Source organism: Oryx dammah, unplaced genomic scaffold, assembly GCF_014754425.2.
Source record: "Oryx dammah isolate SB20612 unplaced genomic scaffold, SCBI_Odam_1.1 HiC_scaffold_21, whole genome shotgun sequence".
NCBI classification, from domain to species: Eukaryota; Metazoa; Chordata; class Mammalia; order Artiodactyla; family Bovidae; genus Oryx; species Oryx dammah.
The window spans coordinates 43,724,081-43,750,080 of record NW_024070205.1 but is presented as its reverse complement, the minus strand read 5'-3'; the positions used below and the strand labels follow the sequence as shown (position 1 = coordinate 43,750,080).

The window sequence follows — 26,000 nt, the reverse complement described above, 5'->3', positions numbered from 1 at the left end:
ATCTGATCATCAGAAATAAACTTTGTTTTTACTGAACAAAGATTTCATTGCAAAATTAGTTGAATACTAGGTTGAACTTTAATAACAATGCCATTGGCTTTTGCCATTATTGCAGCCCATGAAAGGTAAGTATTCCTTGAGAGCACCAAAAAATGGCAAGTTGCCTCCATTCACCATTTAGTTGGATGATAGTAATTCTTTAGAAGGAAAAATTGTATTGGTGTTACCTCTGCTTTTATACAATTGCTAAGTTTATTTTCTCCCCCAGATCACGAATTTCAAAATGCCATCCTTTTCTCTTAAGCATGCATTCTTCCATAAGGTTTCTTGCATTTGTACATATGAACATCACCATTAAGAGGGTAGTTTTGGTTCTGATAGGAATTGACTGAAGTATACAGTTATATGAACAAACTTATTTCCTTCTGGAATCTGGCTCTTTTGTTCATCAACTTTCTGTTACATGCTATTTTTTCCCACAATGTTACCCATGAATAATATTTTTAAAAAGTCAATGTAGAGATGAAAAGTTTTATTACCATAACCGAAGGATGTAGCAAAACTCCCTCACTGCCACAGGAGGAAAAAATAGATGCGTGGGTAGATGGCTGGCTGATTTGATGGATTGCCCACAGAAATTTATGTATCGCTCAACAGAATTTTAAACCTTCTTTCCACTTAGACTAGGATGGTGGTGGTTTAGTCACTCAGTCATGACCAACTCTCTGCAACCCCATGGACTGTAGCCTGTCAGGCTCCTCTATGGGATTTCCCAGGCAAGAATACTGGAGTGGGTTGCCATTTCCTTCTCCAAGGGATCTTCTGACCCACGGATCAAACTCTGATCTCCTGCATTGCAGGTAGATTTTTTTACTGATTGAGCCACCAGGGAAGTCTGGACTAAGATATAATGGAAGAAAAAGGGTGAGAGCCATTACGTCACACACAGAGTTGATGTTCATATTGCTGGGAAGCTCTTTACCAAGGTAAACCAGCTACTTAGCAGTGAAAGGAATTGGTGCAGTGTGTCCCAAGGACTAATCGTGATCTTTGCTGTTTGAATCTTTTTGGTCACTTTGGTATTTTCTCTTAGATGCTGAACGATATTTGTCCCCTACAGAGGCAGTACTTCTAGTCTCTTATGATTCACATCTCTTCCCATATTTGTAAAGATATTCTGTTAAATTATGAATTCAGCTCTTCTTACTTTTCAGTCTCCCCCTGAAGCCCCCCTGCTTTGGACTCCCCTTGGTTACCCATCACCACTTTCTGGCTAGCACCCCATCCCAAATCCCAAACTCTTTTGTTGTTGCAATTATAGAGATTGTAGAACTCCACATCTTCCTTCATGGACCTGTTTCCTCCTCCCTGAAGATAGATTCCAGTAACTACTTTGTTAGTAAACATTTTCTATGTTAGTAGACATATTTTAAAGATAAGTCTGTTGCTGGCAGAAAGTTCCAAGAGAGTTAAATCTAGATGGTCATCTTTTTGTATTCCAAAACAAAGAGTAGTACCAAAAAGTCCCTTACTGATACAGAAAATTGTCCCTTTTATCTAACTCTGATTAGACTGTATGTTTACATCTCATGTCAAGACTCATGCTCTGCCGATGTGAGTAGGCAAGTGGCCGTGTTCCAGGGAGTAGACGTTCCTCACACATCTTAGGAGGTGGATTTGAGCCAGGGATGTAGGAGGGCAGGCCCTGGGTATTTCACTTCAGCTGTAACTTTCAAAGTGTACTGTGAGTCCCTTCAGTGGACTCATCCCCTTACGAGACCCCTTCACTTAGGGCGGTGCCACCTGTATCTGTTCTGTATGCTGGGATTTCCTAACAAAACTGGGGCTTAAATGACAGTGCTTCTACTGGAGATTTAAAAAAGGAAAGCTTACTTGAAGAAGGTATGCTTGAAGGAGAAGGATGGCATTATTTATTCATGGCTTGGGAGGAAAGCCCAGTTTTATAAAAACAGAAATGTCAACCTACCTTTCCATCTAATTTTAATCTTAGCAAATGAGAAGAGAGGATTATTTCTGACTTGGCTCTTATTTTTCAGTGTTCTTGAATAGAGTACCTAATGGGTTACCATTAGAAGTTCCATTTAGAACAAAAGTTGGGCATTTATTTTCAAGAAAATTAGTGACCTTTCCTAGATTGGTTAGGGCAGTCATTCATTCTGCTGTCCTCAAGTGTTTGGTTATTATTTCAGCTGACAAAAGTGTACTTGTTTGGGCTACAAGTTTTAGTTTTCTTTTTCAGAAATAAAAAAAAATTATTTACAGACTTACTGACCAACATGGGTTTTATTTTTAGCCTCCCAAGAATGAGTCCTTGGAGACTTACCCAGTGATGAAGTATAATCCGTATGTCCTGCCTGTTCAGTGCACTGGCAAGGTAAGGAGATCTGAGTTACTGAGGGTAGGTCGGGGAGAGGGGAAAATAAATAAGATGGTTTTAAATTAGAGGTAAAATTTTAACATGGAAATAAGAAACACTGCTTCCAGGAATTAGTCTCAGCCAATTGAGTTGTAGGTACACTGGGTAAAACTTAACAAAATCATAAGATATAAGAAGAGTAAAACTGTCAGTTTCTCCACTGGAACAAGAAACAAATTTAATCAGTTGGGATATTGGTTTAAAGATCTGAGAGGTGAGCTAGCCCACACAAATGTTTCTCTAGCCCATATGTTGTGTTAAAAACTTGAGGCCAACGTATTTTTCCAACTGACAATTTTACACTAAAAAGTTGTTTGTTTTTCTTTAAAAAAATAAAAATATGAAAGTAACCATCAATGTGTATTTCCTTTAAGTAGAATAAAAGGAATCTCCAAAAGGTACAATTTTATGTTGGCATCAAGAAGGGAAATGGACACAAGAAAATGCAAGGCAAATAGTTAAGCTTTTAGAGATAATGTCATTGAGAATATCCACTGGACCCGTACTGAAGAGTTTCTGAATTTCAGTGTTGGCTCTATTTCTAGAAGGTTGTGTTAGCTTGAAGAAATGCTTAATTGGCCTCTGCTGCAGCTTCCCATTTGTACAATGAGCACAGTCTCCTTTGAGGACCATTTCTCAAGGCTGCTATGGATTAGGCTGCGTATGTGTCAAATATAGTATATGTTAGACGTGCCACATCCTCCAGTGGTTAATGTTCACCTCCTCCCGGAAGGGATTTGAGCTGGCATCTTAGAGGATGACTGATGGTGTTCTAGCAGACAGCTTTGTGGGACTGGCAGTCTCATTTGTATGTGAGTACAAATAGTGATTCCCAGGATGTGAGCCATTAAAATCTCATTCCCTCTCTGGTTTTTTAGCGAGACGAAGATAAGGAAAAAGTCGGAAGCATAGAGTACTTTGGACTGGGCGGCTACCCTGGTTTCCCTCTGCAGTATTATCCCTACTATGGCAAGCTCCTGCAGCCCAAGTACCTGCAGCCTCTCCTGGCCGTGCAGTTCACCAACCTCACCATGGACACTGAAATCCGCATAGAGTGTAAGGCGTATGGTGAGAACATTGGGTACAGTGAGAAAGACCGTTTTCAGGGACGCTTTGATGTAAAAATTGAAGTTAAGAGCTGATCACAAGCACACATCTTTCCCACTAGCCATTTTAAAAAGTTTAAAAAAAAAAAAGATACAAAAACCTACTAGTCTTGAACAAACTGTCATACGTATGGGACCTACACTTAATCTATATGCTTTACACTAGCTTTCTGCATTTAATAGGTTAGAATGTAAATTTAAAGTGTAGCAATAGCAACAAAATATTTATTCTACTGTAAATGACAAAAGAAAAAATAAAAATTGAGCCTTGGGACGTGCCCATTTTTACTGTAAATTATGATTCCATAACTGACTTGTAGTAAGCAGTGTTTCTGACCCCAAGCATCGCTGCCTTGTGCGTTTTATTTAGTGTACAGTACTCTAGGGGCACACTCTGGTCATTTTTCAAGCCATGTTTTATTGTATCCGTTTTCTACTTTATGTGAGCAAGGTTTGCTGTCCAAGGTGTAAATATTCAATGGGAATAAAACTGGCATGGTACTTTTTTTTTCCCTCTTTGGGTTTGGCTCTTTCAAATATAACGGCCCATCGATGAGCATTTTTAACACACTCCATAGTCTTTTCCTGTGATGTTAGGTCTTCTTTTTTCTTTTTTTTCCTGGGTCTGGGTGGGGGGTGGGGTGGGCTGTCATGGGGGAACTGCCCTTTAAATTTTAAGTGACACTATGGAAACACACACAAAGGTGATGGGTTGTGTTGTGCTTTGTACTGAATGCCGTCTTGACTTCTCTTTCCCTGTCCTCCGGTCCGTTCTGAAACTGTGGGTAAGATCTGGAGCGCCCATCACTTTGGCTAGTGATAGGGCTGATTAATTTGCTTTGTACATTTTCTTTCACTTTCCTTTTTTCCTTTCTCTGGAGGCATCACATGCTGGTGCTGTGTCTTTATGAATGTTTTAACCATTTTCATGGTGGAAGAATTTTATATTTATGCAGTTGTACAATTTTATTTTTTTCTGCAAGAAAAAGTGTAATGTATGAAATAAACCAAAGTCACTTGTTTGAAAATAAATCTTTATTTTGGACTTTATAAAAAGCAATGCAGTACCCCATAGACTGATGTTGAATGTTGTCTACAGTGCAAAATCCATGTTCTAACATATGTCATAATTGCCAGGAGTACAGTGCTCTTGTTGATCTTGTATTCAGTCAGGTTAAAACAATGGACAATAAAAGAATGAACACATTCCTCATGTGCTTGATTCACTCTTGTCTAAATGCCCCAAACTGTGACTGCTTTACTCTCTACACTGCTAGTTATCCAAGATCTTGAAGAAATACTGAACCTGAAAGACAAAAATGTGATTTCATTAGTTCCTATGGAAGTTTGGCCTTTTCTATCCAACAGATGCCAAGAGCTGGGTCAGGACTCTGGACACTGGACATCAAGGTGCACACCCCTTCCTGTGAGACAACTAGGTTAACTGGAGGCAGAGAGTCAATGAAGCTTTAAAGTTCAAGTTTAGAAATATTTTGCATTGATACTCAGTTTAGAAAACATGAAATTTTGGTTCCTGCTAGTGCTTCACAAAATATGGCTGTTCAAAAAAAGTCAAGGTTATTATTGCTTCAATTTAAAAAAAAGTGATGCTAACAATCAAAAACTGGACAGAAAATGTATATAGATGTTTCTCCAAAGAAAATGTACAGATGAGCAATAGGCACATGAAAAGATGCTCAGGATCGCTAATTATTAGAGAAATGCAAATCAAAATGACAATAAGGTACCATCACATAGCAGTCAGAATGGCCATCTTTAAGTCTACAAAAAACAAATGGTAGAGTATGTGTGGAGAAAAGGGAACTCTATTACTCTGTTGGTGGTAATGTTCATTGGTGCAGCTACTATGGAGAACAGGATGGAGGTTTCTCAAAAAATTAAAAGCTACTATATGATCCAGCAGTCCCACTCCTGGGAATATATCCTGACGAAACTATAATTTGAAAAGACACATGCACCCATATGTTCATAGCAGCACTATTCACAATAGCCAAGACATGGAAGCAACCTAAATGTCCTTCAAGAGATGAATGAAAAAGAGGATGTGGTGTATATACAGACACACACAATGGAATATTACTCAGCCATAAAAGGAACATAGTGCCATTTGCAGCAACATGGATGGACCTAGAGATGATCATACTAAGTCAGTCAGACAAATGTATCATTGATATGTGGAATCTAAAAGAGAACATAACTTACCTATGAAACAGAAACAGACTCACAGAGAACAGACTTGTGGTTGCTAAGGGGTGACAGAGCAGGGGAGGGATGGATTGGGGGTTGAGATTATCAGATGCAAACTATTGCATATAGTATGGATAAATAACAAGTTCCTAATGTATAGCACAGGGAACTATGTCCAATATCCTGTGATAAACCATAATGGAAAAGAATATGAAAAATAATATAACTGAAAAAACTAGCATGTGCCAAAAAAAGTTGAGGTTCAATAAATTAAGGTTTATACCCTGGTTTTCAGTTCATGGTTTGGCCTAAGTCCTTGTTTAAGTGAAAGTGAAAGAAAGTGCAAGTTGCTCAGTTGTGTCCGACTGCGACCCCATGGACTATACAGTCTATGGAATTCTCTAGGCCAGACTACTGGAATGGGTAGCCTTTCCCTTCTCCAGGGGATCTTCCCAACTCAGGGGTAAAACCCAGGTCTCCTGCATTGCAGGCGGACTCTTTACCAGCTGAGCCACAAGTGAAGCCCAAGAATACTAGAGTGGGTAGCCCATCCCTTCTCCAGCAGATCTTCCTGATTCAGGAATTGAACCGGGGTCTCCTGCATTGCAGGTGGATTCTTTACCAACTGAGCTATCAGGGAAGCCCAGGTCCTTATTTAGCTATATATTTAAAAATTAGCCTTAGAGTGAAAGAAAGTGAAAATGAGCTTTCAGAAAAACATCCTCTGGGCATAACTGAGCTGAAGATTTAAGCATCACTTAACCTGCATGGGAAATACCCAAACTAAAGTCTTGAAATCGTGTTTCAGAAAGTAGAAATCTTTCACAAAGCCTGTGCAGCCACTACTCACATCAACCCTTCCTGCTTTCAGGCTGGTCCTGAGAAATCCTTTGGTACGAAGCTGGGCTCCCCTCTTACAGAAAGACAGACCGAGAGGCCCATAGCCATTTCTGCTACAGTACAGCTTGTTCAGAAATAGCAGTAAGAGCTTAAATTCCCACCTTATTGTCCCATTTTTATTATCCTGCCAATCTGCTTCTCTTGTTTATTCTTTAAAAATACTACCTGAGACTTTGCTATCACTAGAGCAGCAAATCATGTGACGGCAAATGAATACCAGAAGAAAAATGACTCCATTTTTTTAAAATGTAGCAAAGGGAATAGTGGGAAATGGCACAACTGCCTAGATGCAAAGGTTTAAGGGGCCCTCCTTAACAACTGACGAGATTCTGCAGAATCCATAAGCTGACAGCATACTTCATAAAGCTGGGTTTCTCAAAATGCAACCCCCATATACACTGAAATAGAAGGAATTTTATATTTTTAACAGAGGATGGTCTGTCTTGATGAAACTGAGTCTTAAATGTGTGATGTGTATGAACAAGAAGGGGAAATGGCTCTACATCTGAGGAAAGGGGAGTATTTATTCAAATTGGAAAGTAGTTTGTATTTTTGAGACTGTTCTCATGTCTCAACCCCCTGCTTTCATATGAACCTTATGCCTTCTGTTCTAAGATGCTGTATGTTCATGTATATGTCTGCATATGCACCTATGTATGTATGTGTGTGTGCAGAGATGCCTATTCCTTCCTTCAAGATTTTATGCAAATCTTGCTTCCCTGTAATCTCTCCAGATGCTGCTGCTAAGTCACTTCAGTCGTGTCTAACTCTGTGCGACGCGATAGACGGCAGCCCACCAGGCTCCTCCATCCCTGGGATTCTCCAGGCAAAACACTGGAGTGGGTTGCCATTTCCTTCTCCAATGCATGAAAGTGAAAAGTGGAAGTGAAGTCGCTCAGTCATGTCCAACTCTTAGCGACCCCATGGACTGCAGCCTACCAGGCTCCTCCATCCATGGGATTTTCCAGGCAAGAGTACTGGAGTGGGGTGCCACTCCCTTCTCCGAATCTCTCCAGATAGTGCTAACCTATTTCCTGGCCACGAGAGTGGTTAAATCTCCAATGGGAGACTGGGAGCATGGTTAGTGTTGACTCAGTGGATATTCGCTGGTGCCAAGTACTCTCCTAACTGCTACAGAAAGACCCATGAGTGACCCTCTGCAGCTCAGATTCTAGTATTAATACTGAAGTGCTTGCTTATTTCTGGAACTCTTGTTTCTATACATTTATCATGAATTTCTCACCTTGTATTATTAGGTGACACATTTCTTGGGTATAGGGACAGTGCCTTCTACTTTTTGGGGTTTTCTTATATCCTGGACAGGGTTTTCATGTTAGTCCAATAAATCAAATATTGAATTCCTCACCACAAAATATAAAAGGAATGAGTTTTTTCAAATGTATTGTTTCTCAAATGTGTGCTGAGTAACACTTGCAATCAAAAGGACTGGAAGTTACTGAATAGAGGAAAAGGGATTCTCTTTTTTTCTTTCTTTCCTTTTTTTTTTTTTTTCAATCCATCATATTCCCTGAAGGAAAGTTTCAATGTGGTACTAGTATGACTTCAACCCAGGTTAATCCCCTTTCAAATAAAGGGAGAGAGGCCTGGGGCTCAGAACCTTTGGCAAGCAATATCATCTAGCTAGAATTTAATAACTTTTGCTTTCACTGTATTTATTACCTTCAATTAAAGTACAAGTAATACTAGTTTCCCACCTAACGGCAAATAAAAATTTCCATAATGGAAATCAATGTATTCAAGTATCACAGTGAGTGTACTTAAAAGTAGTAAATATAATTTAAAGTGGGTATTCAGATAATCTAAAACTCATGAAGGTAAAAAAGACCAACATGAACACAGGTACTTTTCCCCTAAAATACAGCATTAACAGAAGCCAAGGTTTTCAGTTCTGTACCTGTTTGGGCAAAATCTAATTTGAACCTATTGTTTTAGAACAATAGCATGCCCTCTCTGCTCAGGCTGCACTTATTACCAGAGGGAACCGCTCCAACTCCAAATTAAAAACATTATCAGCAATCAGAGACGAAAATCCAGTTATTAAAATCTTTCAAAGTCCAGTGAAAGCTCAAACTCCTGGCTTTTTAAAGGATTAGTAACACCTCAATATCAGTTTACATTTGGTCCATGGAGGAGAACTAAATGAGGTTACTTAGAAAATCCATGATTAAGGACAGAGGGCAACATAATCCAGAGGGAAACTATCCAAGGAGCATTTAAGAACAGTTGTGATCAAGTGAATAAAAAACACTCTTGGTTTCAAATTCAGAGAAAATGTGACTCTCTCTTCTCTTCTTTAAGAGGGAACTAGCATTAACCAGTCATGTTATCTGCCGTCTTCTAGGCCCTGTACAGGAAAAGATGACCCGGTGATAGATTTAAACCTGTTACTCTCCCAACTGAAGTTTGTGATCAGCCACAGCCTACCCAATGTGAAACCAGGAGGACGGGACCAAAGGCAGATTATCTTGGTTCATATTTTAATTCTGTATTTTCCTCCCAGAAACTGTCAGCATTGGTCTGTTCTGAGAGATTAAGTATCTCTTGAAGGTACTGATTCTTACTAACTACGGAATCCAGCTGTTTTATTTAGCCACAAATGAGTCCCTCACCCTAAGAAAAGGTCCATATGGTAATAAAACTGTGACTTACTATCTCCAGTTTGCTTTACCACTATCTCCAGTTTGCTTTTAAAAACAGGGATTTCATTAGATCAGCACTCTTACTGGCAGTCTGTAAAGTGCTACCTTTTCCAAGGAATTGCTCATCTTCTTCCTCCATGTTGGCCCTACATAGGCCAGGTAGGAGGAGGTACTGAGTGATTTGAAACCAACCTATTTATTTATCCACAACATCTGATAAACTCCTCAGTAGATTGATCCTTTGGTTTAAGTGCTTCAGGGTTCAAATATTTCATTTCTCTGTAAGGAGGCTATTTAGTGCCCATGACTTGTTATAGGAATTCATGGTTACTAAATCAGCAAGTGTTGGAGGAACATGGAACAGTCCTATAGCAATGAGATATTCCTTTAGAGAAGGAGCAGGGGTTCTAAAACGACCAGTGGGTGAGGATCAGGCCTTGGGAAGGTTGTGATTATTCACCGTTGGAAGCTCTGGGGGGCAAGGGAACAGAATAAGGCTTATAGACCTTTTGGGGTTGTACTACCCAAAATGAAACACAGCAGGAGGAGTCAATGCTGATGGAAACCTTGGCCTATCACTGACCTTTCTTCTTTTCTTACAGATTTCTCCCAAGCTACCTACTCTGTGCCCAGCACGAATTATGAATTCAGGGAGGGAAGGATTCAGGCAAACAAGACCCCTGTTCTTAGGAAACTATGGCTTTACACTATACACATTTAAATGCCTTAAATGGCCTAAACTATTCTCACTTATACTTGATTCCTTTCCCTCCTCTGTCAATCATTCATTTAACATATTGAGCACACCCCAGTCATGATAATTCAGTGAAGGGTGAGACCTGGTCCTCAGAAAGCTTATAGCCTGGAAAGAGGAAAATCCATGTAATCAAATAAAATCACAATCCTGTGCTAAGATATAAGGGGGAATAATTAACTGCCAGTGAGAACACAAAATATTTCATAAAGTGGTTAACATCTGAGTCTTCAGGATAAGTTGGAAGCAACACAGATGAAGAAGGAACAAATTTTAGCTGACTATACAATTGCTATGCCAAAGCCAATCTTCACTAGTAATATTAACTTGAGGATTTGTTCTCTCTTTATCACTGTTAGATTTAAATAAGAACAATACCTTACATTTATTAACTACTTCACAGTCTACAGTCTAACTTCACATATAAGCTGTCGCCTTCACACCAGCTCTGTGGTCTTATTTCGAGACAGAGCAGCATCCTGAGACTCAGAAGCATATGACAATCCCTACATAGTAATCTGGTAAACTGGGGACTTGCTCAGTTGGCAAGGATGGAACTTGACTCTGTATCTTCCAAGTCTAAGCCACACTGGTGCTGTGACCTCCCTTGGAGTACTCCCTGCATTTGCTGATGACTGTATATTACTGCAGATTCTGTAAGAAAGTACAATAGTTCAAACAAATGTATACTTTCTGTAATTGCTTCAAATGTAGACTCAACAAACGCTTGCAGAGTGTTTGGTCTTTGCCCGAGTACAGTGCACAGCAAAAAATGGCTCTTAATGCCATTTCACCCAGTTCACCACTCCTGCAGTGGAACTTCTAGTATATGGAGCAAGCATGAAATTTTCTTGCATGTTTTATTAACTCTGGCTTTGTATCACAGTCTAGTGCAGCTCACTGCTCCTGACACCTGGGCTCTACCACAGATGACAGAATCAGACACTTCTTGAAGGTGGAGCGCCGGTGTCTATTTTTCAATGATTCTTAATGTTGATAACAGAAAGGCTACTTGGAGAAGGGAAAGGCTACCCACTCCAGTATTCTGGCCTGGAGAATTCCATGGACTGTATAGTCCATGGGATCACAAAGAATTGGACACGACTGAGAGACTTTCACTTCACACACACTTAATGTTGACTGAGCAACAAAAATACCTGTGGAGTTTTGTTTTTTTCCTCCTTACTTTTAAAGCAAAGTATAAGTATGCTCGAACATTTACAGAATTTACCTATCTTTCTATCATGGAGTTCAGCACCAAATTTAAATATGTGTTCCTGTGCCATTATACTAAGTAGATTTTCAGATAACATCTAATCAATCTGAATTGGATTGAGGCACAGTTTTTTGTTCCAATGATATATTGATTTTTAAATATGTCAGCCTATTTAGAAGGAAAACAACTTTCAACTCCCTGGGGACCCTTACAGCATGTAACCTGTTCTAACACACAGGGCCATATGCTTAGAAGGGCCTGCATGTTGCTAAGTCGCTTCAGTTGTGTCCAACTCTTTGCAACCCTATGGGCTGTAGTTCGCCAGGCTCCTCTGTCCATGGGGTTCTCCCAGGCAAGAATGCTGGAGTGGCTACCATGCCCTCCTCCAGGGGGTCTTCCTGACCCTGGAGGGAACCCTCGTCTTATGTCCCCTGCGTCGGCAGATGGGTTCTTTACTACTAGGGCCACCTGGGGAGCCCTGGAAGGGCCTACGCCTGATTTAATGCTCCACTGTCTCTCTCTTGAAACTCTTTTTTGAACGAGGGCCCCCGTATTTCCATCCTGCAACAGTTCTTCGAGTCACAGGCTTCTGTGTTAGGGCTACTTTAGCCTGGTTTTCCTATTGGCTGAGTGGAAATTGTGGTTGAAAAAGCTGCTTGTAAAATGGGCAGTGGACATATCCATGATGAGAGTTGGGTCAGAGAAGGTGCAGGTTGAGGCCGGCTATGGAAGGTGAGAGTCAGCAGACTTTCCAGGAGAGGAACAGAGGCCGGGATGTCAGGCAGAGCCCTGGGGCAGGGGTGAGGGGAAGAGGACCTGGGGTGTGGGGACAGCTGGAGGAGGCTACCAGCAGCCCTTCACATGTGAGCCTGAATCCTTTCTGAACTCTGCCCTCACTCCCTCTCTCCCTCTTTGTCTTCCCTCTACAAGTCACCCCTTGTTTTCAGCTCTGCAGATGTGGAGTTCAGAAGTAAACAGTTGTGAGGAAAAAGGTGGTGGGGAAAGGATAGCTAGGGTTCTCTTGACAGATGGGCTCAGAGGAAACATTCTTGCCTTGAGAAAAAGGATGAAAAATCTGTCCTTGCTTACAACTGCACTGGCCAAAAATCTTATGAAGTTTTTTTCATAAGATGGTACAGAAACACCCAAATGAACTTTTTACCCAATAGGTACAGAGCCTATAAAGTTCTTGGACTGCAGAGGTACCCCCTCAAATCTATTTATAGGCTACAAAATAAAGAAGTTGAGCCAACACAGTCATTAAGAGTTACCTCCTTCACATGTTTCTCTTCTCCATTGCTTCAGAGGCTGCATTTGGCATCTTCCCCCCTTTAACTGGAGTCCAGTTGATTCACGGTGCTGTGCTAGTTTCAGGTGTATATAAGGTAGATAACTGATAGGACCTACTGTACAGCGCAGGGAACTCTACTCAACAATCTGTAATAACCTATATGGGAAAAGAATCTTAAGAAGAATAGATATTCGTATATGTATACCTGATTTACTTTACAGCTGAAGTCTTTGAAGACAAAATGAAAAGTTCACAATGAAATGCCTAGACATTTCAGTGATTCGGTAAACCCAGTGTTCTCAAAGTTCTCTTATAAAGACCTCTTGATTCTTATGCTGCCAGTCACTAATGAGAGCGACCGTCTTTTTAAAGCTAGAAGAATATTATACCTCAGCCCAGAATAGAGTGGTGTTAACCTTTCTCTTTACAGGAAACAGACACCCTTTCCCCCCGCCTCCCAATATATCTAAAGATACAGGTGTCCTTTCTAGAAATTCATTCTAAAATCGTGTTTTGTGACTCATTTCTATCTGGCCTCTTCTGCCCTGAAGGTGGTTTTGGTTGCTGCTAGCCCTTCCCCAGCCCCTCAAAGTATCTAAAAATACAAATTGGTGTTTGTCATTTCTGTTCGCTTCTCCCCACGCCCAGTGATTTAGAAAGTACTCTCTGATAGTCACCATATCTCAGGGTGAGTCATGTATAATTTTTCAATATTTACATTTAAAATTTTATCAATTTTCACTCTTAAAAAATGGAATCCTTGTTATTTATCAAATGCTTATCTTTCATGTACCTTTTATATATGATACCTTATTTTGGTTAAACCTAACAACTGAAATAGACACATCAGTCCCACTTTTTCAGTTGATGAGACTGGGAATTTCAGACCTAACAACTTGCCTGAGAACACAGGACTCAGTTGAGTCCCTGGGGCTCTGCTTATTCTGATTAAGAGCTCAAGGTTGCGATGGAGCCTGTCAGAGGGGGTCTGATTCCCAGCCTTGCCATTTCCTCGATGGATGACCTTGGGTAAGTCACTTCTTGTTTCTCATATTCCACATCTCTAATATAATAATATCATCACATGAGGGTTGTTGTAAAGATAAAATGAGTTAATATATGGAAAGCATTTAAAAGAATACCCAGAATATAGTAAATATACCATAATAACTATCATTATTGCGTCTCCAACATTCCCACAATGCTGTGATCTGTCTTGCAATACAAGCTTCCCTGGTGGCTCAGATGGTAAAGCGTCTGCCTGCAGTACGGGAGACCGGGGTTCGATCCCTGGGTTGGGAAGATCCCCTGGAGAAGGAAATGGCAACCCACTCCAGTAGTCTTGCTGGGAAAATTCCGTGGACTGAGGAGCCTGGTAGGCTACAGTCCATGGGGTTGCAAAGAGTCGGACATGACTGAGCGACTTCACTTCACTTCACTTCACTTCATACATCAGTAAAACCTTTGGTTTCTGAGCAATTTCTTCATGCTCTAAGAGCCAAAACTGCCAGGATAATTCCAGCTTATTAGGGGACATGCATGCGTGCGTGTGCACGCTCCGTGACTTCAGTCACGTCCACCTCTTTGCGACCCTATGAACCAGGCTCCTCTGTCCATGGGAATACTGGAGTGGGTTGCCATGCCCTCCTCCAGGGGATCTTCAAGACCCAGGGATGGAATCCACATCTCTTATGTCTCCTGCATTGGCAGGTGGGTTCTTTAGCACTAGCACCACCTTATCAGGGGACAACCTACATAATTAACCAGGTCATGAATGACAAAGGCAGGCTAAGGATCTTTGCAGACAAACACAGTAAAGAGACACAGAACCAAATACAACATGTAAGCCTTGAATGGACACTAGACTAGAAACATTTTTTCTTTCACAGAAAAAAATCTGTGGGTGAAACTGCAACAGGAGGGAAAGGGGCAGGGCACAACTTTTGAAAGAATGACATAGCCCAAGGACACAACATAAATGGATTAGAAGCAAATGGGCCCAAGATGGCAGACGAGACCTTTGACTAGAACTTGATCCTCAATCAACAAGCTAAATGACACATCCAGAAGTGCCATGACAGTTCCAAGGCACTGTCAAAAGAATAAGCAGTGGGAAGTAGCCCAAATCCTGGAAATCTCCATTCCTTCCCACAAAGTTGTAATAATCCTCCCACTCATTAGCATATGAAATTACCCAGCCTATAAAAACTAACTTTTCATGCAAAGATGGACTCCATAAAGGACAGAAATGGTATGGACCCAACAGAGGCAGAAGATACTAAGAAGAGATGGCCAGAATACATAGAAGAACTGTACAAAAAAGATCACGACCCAGACAATCACAATGGTGTGATCACTCACCTAGAGCCAGACATCCTGGAATGTGAAGTCAAGTGGGCCTTACAAAGCATCACTACAAACAAAGCTAGTGGAGGTGATGGAATTCCAGTGGAGCTATTTCAAATCCTGAAAGATGATGCTGTCAAAGTGCTGCACTCAATATGCCAGCAAATTTGGAAAACTCAGCAGTGGCCACAGGACTGAAAAGGTCAGTTTTCATGCCAATCCCAAAGAAAGGCAATACCAAAGAATGCTCAAACTACCACACAATTGCACTCATCTCACACACTAGTAAAGTAATGCTCAAAATTCTCCAAGCCAGGCTTCAGCAGTACGTGAACTGTGAACTTCCAGATGTTCAAGCTGATTTTAGAAAAGGCAGAGGAACCAGAGATCAAACTGCCAACATCCACTGGATCATAAAAGAAGCAAGAGAGTTCCAGAAACACATCTATTTCTGCTTTATTGACTATGCCAAAGCCTTTGACTGTGTGGATCACAATAAACTGTGGAAAATTCTCAAAGAGATGGGAATACCAGACCACCTGATCTGCCTCTTGGGAAACCTATACGCAGTTCAGGAAGCAACAGTTAGAACTGGACATGGAACAACAGACTGCTTCCAAATAGGAAAAGGAGTACGTCAAGGCTGTATATTGTCAGCCTACTTATTTAACTTTATATGCAGAGTACATCATGAGAAACACTGGGCTGGAGGAAGCACAAGCTGGAATCAAGACTGCCGGGAGAAATATCAATAACCTCAGCTATGCAGATGACACCACCCTTATGGCGGAAAGTGAAGAAGAACTAAAAAGCTTCTTGATGAAAGTGAAAGAGGAGAGTGAAAAAGTTGACTTAAAGCTCAACATTCAGAAAATGAAGATCATGGCATCTGGTCCCATCACTTCATGGGAAATAGATGGAGAAACAGTGGAAACAGTGTCAGACTTTATTTTTCTGGGCTCCAAAATTACTGCAGATGGTGACTGCCGCCATGAAATTAAAAGATGATTACTCCCTAGAAGGAAAGTTATAACCAACCTAGACAGTATATTAAAAAGCAGAGATATTACTTTGCAAACAAAGGTCCATCTAGTCAAGGCTATGGTTTTTCCAGTAGTCATGTATGGATGTGAGAGTTGGACTATAAAGAAAGCCGAGCACCAAAGAATTGATGCTTTTGAACTGGTGTTGGAGAAGACTCTTGAGAGTCCCTTGGACTGCAAGGAGATCCAACCAGTCCATCGTAAAGGAGATCAGTTTGGGTGTTCATTGGAAGCACTGATGATGAAGCTGAAACTCCAATACTTTGGCCACCTGATGCGAAGAGCTGACTCATTGGAAAAGACCCTGATGCTGGGAAAGATTGAGAGCAGGAGGAGGAGAAGGGGACAACAGAGGATGAGATGATTGGACGGCATCACCAACTCGATGGATGTGGGTTTGGGTGGACTCCAGGAGTTGGTGATGGACAGGGAGGCCTGGCGTGCTGCAGTTCATGGGGTCACAGAGTCGGACACGACACTGAACTGAACTGATCCTTGGAAGAAAAGCTATGACCAACCGAGGCAAGATATTAAAAAGCAGAGGTATTACTTTGCCAACAAAGGTCCAGCTAGTCAAAGCTATGGTTTTTCCAGTGGTCATCTATGGATGTGAGAGTTGGACCATAAAGGAAGCTAAATGCCGAAGAACTGATGCTTTTGAACTGCGGTGTTGGAGAAGACTCTTCGGGGTCCCTTGGACTGCAAGGAGATCCACCCGGTCCATCCTAAAGGAAATCAGTCCTGTCTATCATTGGAAAGACTGATGCTGAAGCTGAAACTCCAATACTTTGGCCACCTGATATGAAGAACTGACTCATTGGAAATGACCCTGATGGTGGGAAAGACTGAAGGCAGGAGGAGAAGGGGATGATAGAGGATGACACGGTTCAAAAGCATCAATTCTTTGGCACTCAGCTTTCTTCACAGTCCAACTCTCACATCCATACATGACCACAGGAAAAACCATAGCCTTGACTAGATGGACCTTTGTTGGCAAAGTAATGTCTCTGCTTTTCAATATGCTATATAGGTTGGTCATAACTTTCCTTCCAAGGAGAAAGCGTCTTTTAATTTCATGGCTGCAGTCACCATCTGCAGTGATTTTGGAGCCCCCCAAAATAAAGTCTGACACTGTTTCCACTGTTTTCCCATCTATTTCCCATGAAGTGATGGGACCGGATGCCATGATCTTAATTTTCTGAATGTTAAGCTTTAAGCCAACTTTTTCAGTCTCCTCTTTCACTTTCATCAAGAGGCTTTTTAGTTCCTCTTCTCTTTCTGCCATAAGAGTCGTGTCATCTGCATATCTGAGGTTACTGATATTTCTCCTGGCAATCTTAATTCCAGCTTGTGCTTCTTCCAGCCCAGTGTTTCTCATGATGTACTTTGCACATAAGTTAAATAAGCAGGGTGACAATATACAGCCTTGACGTACTCCTTCTCCTATTTGGAAGCAGTCTGTTGTTCCATGTCCAGTTCTAACTGTGGCTTCCTGACCTGCATATAGGTTTTTCAAGAGGCAGGTCAGGTGGTCTGGTATTCCCATCTCTTTCGTAAGCTGATTAATGATCTTGTGACAGTTCCAGGTGAAGTGTAAAGGGACACAGTCATACATACACTTGTATCCATTCTCCCCCAGTGGGCTTCCCTGGTGGCTTACATGGTAAAGTATCTGCCTGCAATGCAGGAGACCTGGGTTCAATCCTTGGGTCAGGAAGATCCCCTGGAGAAGGAAATGGCAACCCACTCCAGTATTCTTACTTGGGAAATCCCAAAGACAGAATAGCCTGGTGGGCTACAGTCTATGGGGTTACAAAGAGTTGCACAAGACTGAGAGACTAACATTTTCACTTTCTTTATTGTCCCCTAAAGCCCGCCTCCAAACCAGGCTGTCACATACACCTGAGCAGAGTTCCATGTCCTATACAATAGGTCCTTTTGGTATAAGGGATGTCATACAGTATTTCTCCTTTTATATCTGGCTATGTCATTCTTTTAAAGGCTGTGTCCTGCCACCTTCCTGTCTCAGTATAGTAAAAGAGTACTGAATTCAGAGTTGGAAGAACTGAGTTTAATTCTAGCCACTATTTCCTTATGATCTTCAGCAAGGCATGTAAATTCTTTCAGACTGTTCCTAATCTAAAAATTGAGACTAATAAGACCTATTTCACTGGGGAAAATGTGTATATGCTCAGTATGTATAAATTCATGGCTGAATTTATAAAGTTGTAGTGCTTTGTACAAATCATAAATTTTACTAAGCAGTTTAGCATGGACTCTGCTACAAGTCAGTTTCAGTGAGGTTCAGGGGCTCAATTGGGAATATCAGGCAAGCAGGGGAGAAAACACAGGTGAACTTTCCATTTCATGTTAGAAGTTCATTTTTGCTCATCCCTTACAGAAGAAAAGGTTTCTGATAGGGAACATAGTCTATACTGAAACTGAAAGTCACTAAGTCATGTCCGACTGTTTGCAAGCCCATGGACTGCAACCCACCAGGCTCCTGTGTCCATGGTATTTCCCAGGTAAGGATACCAGAGTGGGTTTTCATTTTCTTCTTCAGGAGATCTTCCTAACCCAGGGATCGAACCTGGGTCTCCTGCATTACAGGCAGATTCTTTATAATCAAAGCCAACAGGGAAGCCCACAAAAATGTAAATATGATGAGCAATTGCTAAGATGAGTTATTTTCCATCTGGCAATAGATGAGGATCATCCTTTAGTACTTAAAAAAGAAATGGATGGTTGGATTCCATTCCCCGAGAGTCTGATTCATTAGGTGTCAGGAAAATCCTGGGCATATGCACATCAAATAACTCCACAGATATTTCTGATGTTAACTGGGGTTACAAATCACTGCCCTGGATAGAGAGTTAGTAAAAGTAGGTGACCTAGAAATCAGGGCTGGAACCATGCCTATCTGATACTGCCATAAGTGATCAGAAATCGACCAGTTTACTTGGCATTTGCTAGTACACTGGAGGTCCTTGACATGGATAATATGCCCAAGAGATGGGCAATAAAGGAGACAGTGAATTTTGACAGGGTCATCTTGAGTATTCATTAGAGAGAAATCAAGCAGCCTCACAGACAGTTCTATAACAGTACACAGTGACTCAGGAAAAGGATTTTAGAGTGTGTTCTGATGGTCCTCTCTAGACTTGGGCCCAAGGGGCAATGCTGTTTGGGAGGCTTTTTCTGCAGCTGACCTCATAACAGATACTGAATATTCAAACCCATGGAATTACAGTACCCTTAAGAAAAACCAAACCCACAGGTACTTGTTTCTTGGGAAGTTCTTGTTGCTATTCTTCACATACATTTCAGTTTGAAAAGCTCTAAAAGAAAAATGATCAAATTAGAAAATAGCAATTAAAATTATTTAGAAGATAGGGCATCATTTTTATAAAGAGATATTAGAAAAAATTTTAAGTGCTTAAATCAGATCAAAGCAGATAGAATATATAATAAATAATGATGGAATAGTTGGGATGGACTTTTCTACTAAATTCACAAAGAATTTGAGAGGGCAAATGTTGAAATAATCTAAGAAATGTTGAGATAATTTAAGATTTAGGGAAAAAAGAACTCCTTACATTCAAAGATTTAAAGGGTCAAATGGCTGGAACACAATCTTTTGAAGGGCAAATTGGAGATGTTGAAGGAATACTTTTAATTTTTGATTTCAATGTTACAAAAAGCAATTGCCATACTTTTTCTATAAACTTTCCTGCTACTACTGCAAAAGTTATTCTGGGCTAAATGTATTCCAGTGAAATTTCAAGCTTCTTATTATATATGTAAAGAGCTTGTTACATAGTTTCTGGGAAAGATGAATTGAGACAATGGCTTTGAGCTGAGGTGGCCAGTGCTCCGGGTGGGTAGATAGTGGCCTGGAGATGGCTGCACAAGGAGAATGAGATGAGTTGCCAGCTAATGCTAAGAAGACAGGGAGGCTCCTCTCTCCACCTGTGCTCCAGCCAACTCCAATGTCACTGCCCAAAGCAGCCTCTGAACCTCACAGACCTTCCCCAGCTCAAAGGCTCCACTGCTCCTGTTTCCCATTGTATTACATCAGACTTTTTGGTGTGGCTTTCATAAAGCCCAACATTACAACCCCCTAAAACCAGCTTGCTTCTGGCTCCAGTCGCTCTCCCTGTCCTGATGCTCAGGGGCAGAGAAAGGGCTTTACTGCTTGAAATGTCCTTTCTTTTATTCTTTCAGGGCAAAGGATGCCCCTTTTAATTCTTTTCTATAGGTCAGAGCTCTTTATATGTAGTGGGCTATAGACAATAATTAAATATCTGTATCATGTTCTCTAGTTCTCTTCTTATCATCCAGTCTTTCTCAAAGTTGGCTACAGATTAAAAATAAGCTTTTTACCTAAATAGACATTTCTCCAGAGAAGACATACAAAAGGCCAAGATGCACAAGATGTTCAACATCACTAATTATTAGAGAAATGCAAATCAAAACTATGATGAGCTACCACCTCACACTGGTAGGAATGACCATCAGAAAATCAACAAATAACACATGCTGGAGAGGGTGTGGAGGAGAAAAGGGAACCCTCCTACACTGTCGGTGGGAATGCAAGTTGGTGCAGCCAACGGAAAACAGCACGGAGGTTCCTCAAAAAACTAAAATCGGAGTTGCCATCCAGCAATCCCACACCTGGGCATATATCCTGAGAAAACCATAATTCAAAACTATACATGCATCCCTATATTCACAGCAACACTATTCACAACAGCCAAGATAGGGAAACAACCTAAGTGTCCATCGACTGATGAGTGGATGAAGAAAATATAGTGTGTATATATATATATACACACACACCTACCACACACATACAATGGCATACTACTCAGTCATAATAAAGAATGAAATAATACCATTTTCAACAGTAGGAATGGACCTAAAGATTATCATACTAAGTGAAGTAAGTCAGAAGGAGAAGACAAACACCATATGGTATCATTAATATAAGAAATCTAAATATGACACAAAAGAACTTATCTATGAGACAGAAACAGACTTACAGACATAGAGAGCAGACTTGTGGATACCAAGGGGGAGAGAGGGTGTGAGAGCTTGGCACTAGCAGATGGAAAACTATCATTTCTAGGATGGATAAATAACAAGCTGTTATTACAGTAGAGAACAGAGAACTATATTCAGTATCCTGTGATAAAGCATAATAGAAAAGAATCTGAAAAAGAATGTGTATATATATGCATAACTGAACCACTTTGCTATATAGCAGAAACTAACACAACATTGTAAATCAACTATACTTCAATAGAATACATTTAAAAAAAAAAGTTTCTTACACAATCTCCATCACTGACTTCTGCCAATCATGCTGATACAAAAACAAACACTGACATTCATGGACAGAACGGAAAGCACTCTGTCTCTAGGCCAGCAAAGACCATGGCTGGTTTGCAGTGAACAGTTTAGGGCCCTAAAGAACTGGAGAGGATTTCAGGAGGATAAGAAATGAGTGACTATATTTCTATCAAAAAAGGAGAGTAAATAGGGTTCCACAAAGAGGAAATTATGACAGAGATATGCTTCAGACAAGTACTTTTTATATCATGAATCAATCTTAATCTTATTTTCAAACAAGAATATCAGTGTCCCACAAATACTCCAAAAGTTCTTTAAGTTTCCAGAATAGTATAAAACAATGACTCATGTAAAGCTTATCAGTTTTAAAGATTTCATTCAGAGTAGCTTAGTTCTTAGTTTCTAAGCCTTATTCTGAATGAGACCTGGCCTTGGTCTCATCAAAAACCTAGATATTTTATTTAATGTTTCATTTTCTCTTAAATTGCTTAAAACAGAACAGTGATGTCAAAGGCTTAAACAGAATCCAATCAATTAAAATATAGGTGACTTCCTGTTGGCATATTCCTCTGGGGCTATTTTCAAGAATAATGTTGATAGACTGTGTTTTAAAACAGAGAGGTTTTCTATGGATTCTGTCTCTGGGAACTTTACAGTAGAGAAACCTGACAGTGTTTCAAGATAAAGCAGTAATAACAGCAGTAACAACACTGAAAATAATGTGGTGGAGACTGGCAGTGCCCACCCAGTACTCATTTTCCCTTCCTCCTTCATAAAGAGGATTTTGATTTTGTTGGTGGATGACCAAGTATATAACTTCTGTTACAGGTGGCGGGGAGGAGAGGATGATGACTCATTTCTGACTAATATCATATAAGCAAAAGTATTGGGTAGGGCTTACAGGAAAGCTCCTTAAAAGCAGGCACACTCATCTCACAGTATCCTGTTGCTCTTTGCCCTTTAGTTCTTTCTGCTGGAATGAGCACACCATGCCAGAGACAGAGTAGCCACCTTGGAACTAAGGGGCAATCACAAGGGAAAGGACAAGAGCATTGCAGAGATCTGGGGACTGAATTCCAGAGCTGCTAAACCAAAGCCTATCATGGCCTGCCTCCTCACTTCTTGTTTCACAATAAGAAAACCTCTAATTTTTTGTTGTATTTTTGGCACATCTATTTCTAGCAGCCAAATTCTTAATGGATATAAATAACAGTAATAACTACAATAACACTGATGATAACAACAGCACTGTTCTACTAAATGCTCTGCATTATTTAATACTTACTGATCTATGATATTATCTCTGTATGACAATTGAGGTTTGGACTCCATAGCAGAGTTAGGATTTGAGTCCTGGCAATCTAGACAGCATATTCAAAAACAGAGACATTACTTTGCCAACAAAGGTCCATCTAGTCAAGGCTATGGTTTTTCCAGTGGTCACGTATGGATGTGAGAGTTGGACTGTGAAGAAAGCTGAGCACCAAAGAATTGATGCTTTTGAACTGTGGTGTTGGAGAAGACTCTTGAGAGTCTCTTGGACTGCAAGGAGATCCAACAAGTCCATTCTAAAGGAGATCAGTCCTGGGTGTTCGTTGGAAGGAATGATGCTAAAACTGAAACTCCAGTACTTTGGCCACCTCATGCAAAGAGTTGACTCATTGGAAAAGACTCTGATGCTGGGAGGGGTTGGGGGCAGGAGGAGAAGGGGACGACAGAGGAGGAGAAGGGGACGACAGAGGATGAGATGGCTGGATGGCATCATGGACTCGATGGACGTGGGTTTGGGTGGACTCCGGGAGTTGGTGATGGACAGGGAGGCCTGGCGTGCTGCAATTCATGGGGTCGCAAAGAGTCGGACACGACTGAGTGACTGAACTGAACTGAACTGAATTTAATTTTACTGGAGAAGGAAATGGCAACCCACTCCATTATTCTTGCCTGGAAAATCCCATGGACAGAGGAGTCTGGCGGGCTACAGTCCATGGAGGTCGAAAAGAGTTGGACATGACCAAGTGGGCCATAATCTGCCGACCCTTATTAAAGCATGCTATGTCTAAATAGCACACATCTCTAGCTGGCAACATACATCATTTTCGATGACTGTATTCATAAATAGCAAAATCATACTGATCATACACCAGAGAAAATATTTTGTCACAAGCTGTATCTGCCATGTGGGAGGCCTTCATATTTTGTGCCAAAAAATCTAGTTAAAAATAATTTTAAGAGACTTCCCTGGTGGTCCAGTGGTTAAGACTCCATGCTTGCAAGCAGGGAACAAGGGTTTGATCCCTGGTCAGGGGACTAAAATCCTTCATGCCATGCAGTATGGCCAAAAAAGTTTTTTTAATTAAAAATAGATTAAAATATAATTTAACATTTCTTGGTACTTAACAAATGCCAAAGATTATACTAATTGAACCCCAATAGAATACAAAGTAACCTCATTATTGGTGAATTATGCTTTTTTTTTTTACATGACTTTCTCCCTCCCTCCTTTCTTCAGATTCAAGAAAATTTTCTGACTCAGAGAAGGAGTCAAAAATCCACTCCAACTTTGGTCACTGCACAAAGCTATATCAACCATAGCAGCTTACAGAGAGAAGGCACAGAGTCTGGTACCAGTGCAACTGATGTTGTATTTCTTACTTGATACTCAAGGCTTCACAAGTTCTCATCACATAAGTGATTATAAGGAAAAGGTCTTATTTGCTTTCTACAAAGATTAAATATATTGCACTTTTGTAAGTTCTTTTCACTGATACGTTATCTAAAAAAACACTCCTTGTTTTTGAAAAAAGGGTTAAAGTGTTTCAAAACTATTTCTTCATTTAGTTCTGTATTGATAAATCACTCAATATTTAATATGAAGTGAATGCCTTCTTTCCCTCATTTTTAGCAAACCCAGGTGTAGCTAGTCTCTAAGGATGGCCTTTATGAGTTGCACCATCCGGTACTTGTAACCTTGGGTATCTGCCCCTACACTGAATACAGGCTGGCCTGGGACTCACTTTAACGAGACATGTTAAGGTGAATGAAAGGGATGTACTGGAAAGTTTATGTGATGGAAGGGATGTTGTGCCAGTTCTTGATCTAAGCCTTAAGAAGGCCTAGCTGCTTCTGCTTTTGGCAGTCCTAAGCTGCCACATAAGGAGTCTTTCTGCTGGACACGTGACCACGTGACCATGTGAAAGGGGTGTTCAGCTGTCCGATCCAAGCTCTCTTGTGGTTCTCCACCAAACGTCAGAGATGTGAAAGAGTTCTCTTGAACATTCTAGCCCTGTTGAACCCCTATGTGACTATAGCTCCAGCCAGCATCACAGGGAACAAATAAACCACCAAAAGAACCCAGTAAACCACAGAATTGTGAGAGAGAAAATGATTATTATTATTATTTTTAGTCACTAAGTTTTGGGATCGTTTATAACACAGCAATAGATAACTGAAACACTCTGAAATAATAAAAAAGAATACATGAATAGTGTTTCTTTGCTGGGAATCATTGCAGTGAATACTCAAACCATACAGACTTCTACCTGGAGTTAGTAAAAAAGAAAAAAAAAAAAAGCAACTTTTTTTTTCTTTCCTGAAAAAAGCTTATTGACCTGGTCTTGACTTGGCCCACAGGAACACAAAGTGAAAAACAAGATCTTCAGAATAGGGTAACTTGGGGATCACCTAGAAGACAAGTGATCAATCTACACATTAGTGTTCTACAGAGAGAAGTAAATGTGTGCCATGGAAAAATCATCGGTGTTGGAGTCATATGTGGATTTGGGTTTGCCTCCCAGTATTTCTGTTTCCTTGCTGTAAGATCTTGAGCAAATCATTTAGTATCACCAAATCTCAGTTTCCTTAGCTGCCAAGTGAGAATACTGGCTGCTGCTGCTAAGTCACTTCAGTCATGTCCGACTCTGTGTGACCCCATAGAGGGCAGCCCACCAGGCTCCCCCGTCCCTGGGATTCTCCAGGCAAGAACACTGGAGAGGCTTGCCATTTCCTTCTTCAATGCGTGAAAGTGAAAAGTGAAAGTGAAGTCGCTCAGTCGTGTTTGACCCTCAGCGACCCCATGGACTGCAGCCTACCAGGCTCCTCCGTCCATGGGATTTTCCAGGCAAGAGTACTGGAGTGGGGTGCCATTGCCTTCTCCAGAGACTACTGGCAGTTCCCACCTTTTAGGACTGTTTTAAGGGTTCAATTAGATAAATGTATGTAAAATGCCTAGCACAGTTTTGGTATATAATAGGTATTCAGAAAATCTTATAGAGGTATCATGATGAGATCTTGGCTGAATTGAAGACCTAAGTCTGGGGGCATGCCTCCCTCCCACCATAGTTCCTCTGATTGCCTTCCAAGGGATAGCAAGAACTGAATCCTCCGTCTGACAAACAAGTATTATGATTGTCCATCTTGGGCTACTGTTACTAGCTGAACTGTGTTCCCCTCACATTCACATGTCTCTTAGTTATCTCAGAATGTGACTGTATTTGGAGAAGGATCTTTAAACTGGTGATTAAATTAAGCTGGGGTGGTTAGGGTGGATCCCAATCCAACCCTTGTAAGAAGAAGAAATTAGGCCCAAACACACACAGAAGAAAGACTATGTGAAAACAAGAAGACAACCTAGATGGATGGGATGGGGAGGGAGATGGGGAGGGAGTTTCAAAAGGGAGGGGATATACAT

The 26,000-nt window shown here is 40.8% G+C and overlaps 2 protein-coding genes across 4 annotated transcripts in view; one reads left to right on the top strand and one right to left on the bottom strand.

Annotated features, from left to right (window-relative positions):
* Positions 1-4,752, top strand: part of ATP1B1 (ATPase Na+/K+ transporting subunit beta 1) — a 28,343-nt gene extending 23,591 nt beyond the window's left edge. Inside the window, exons 5-6 of the mRNA XM_040263563.1 lie at positions 2,315-2,395; positions 3,316-4,752. Coding sequence (XP_040119497.1) covers positions 2,315-2,395; positions 3,316-3,579 — 345 coding nt within the window. The 3' untranslated portion in view covers positions 3,580-4,752. The remainder of the gene's footprint in view (positions 1-2,314; positions 2,396-3,315) is intronic.
* NME7 (NME/NM23 family member 7) overlaps positions 4,561-26,000 on the bottom strand; it is a 238,487-nt gene continuing 217,047 nt past the window's right edge. The window contains exon 12 of one of the 3 annotated variants that reach the window (XM_040263559.1): positions 4,561-4,849. In XM_040263559.1, coding sequence (XP_040119493.1) covers positions 4,817-4,849 — 33 coding nt within the window. In that variant the 3' untranslated portion in view covers positions 4,561-4,816. The remainder of the gene's footprint in view (positions 4,850-26,000) is intronic. The other 2 variants (XM_040263560.1, XM_040263561.1) reach the window with 2 other exon arrangements.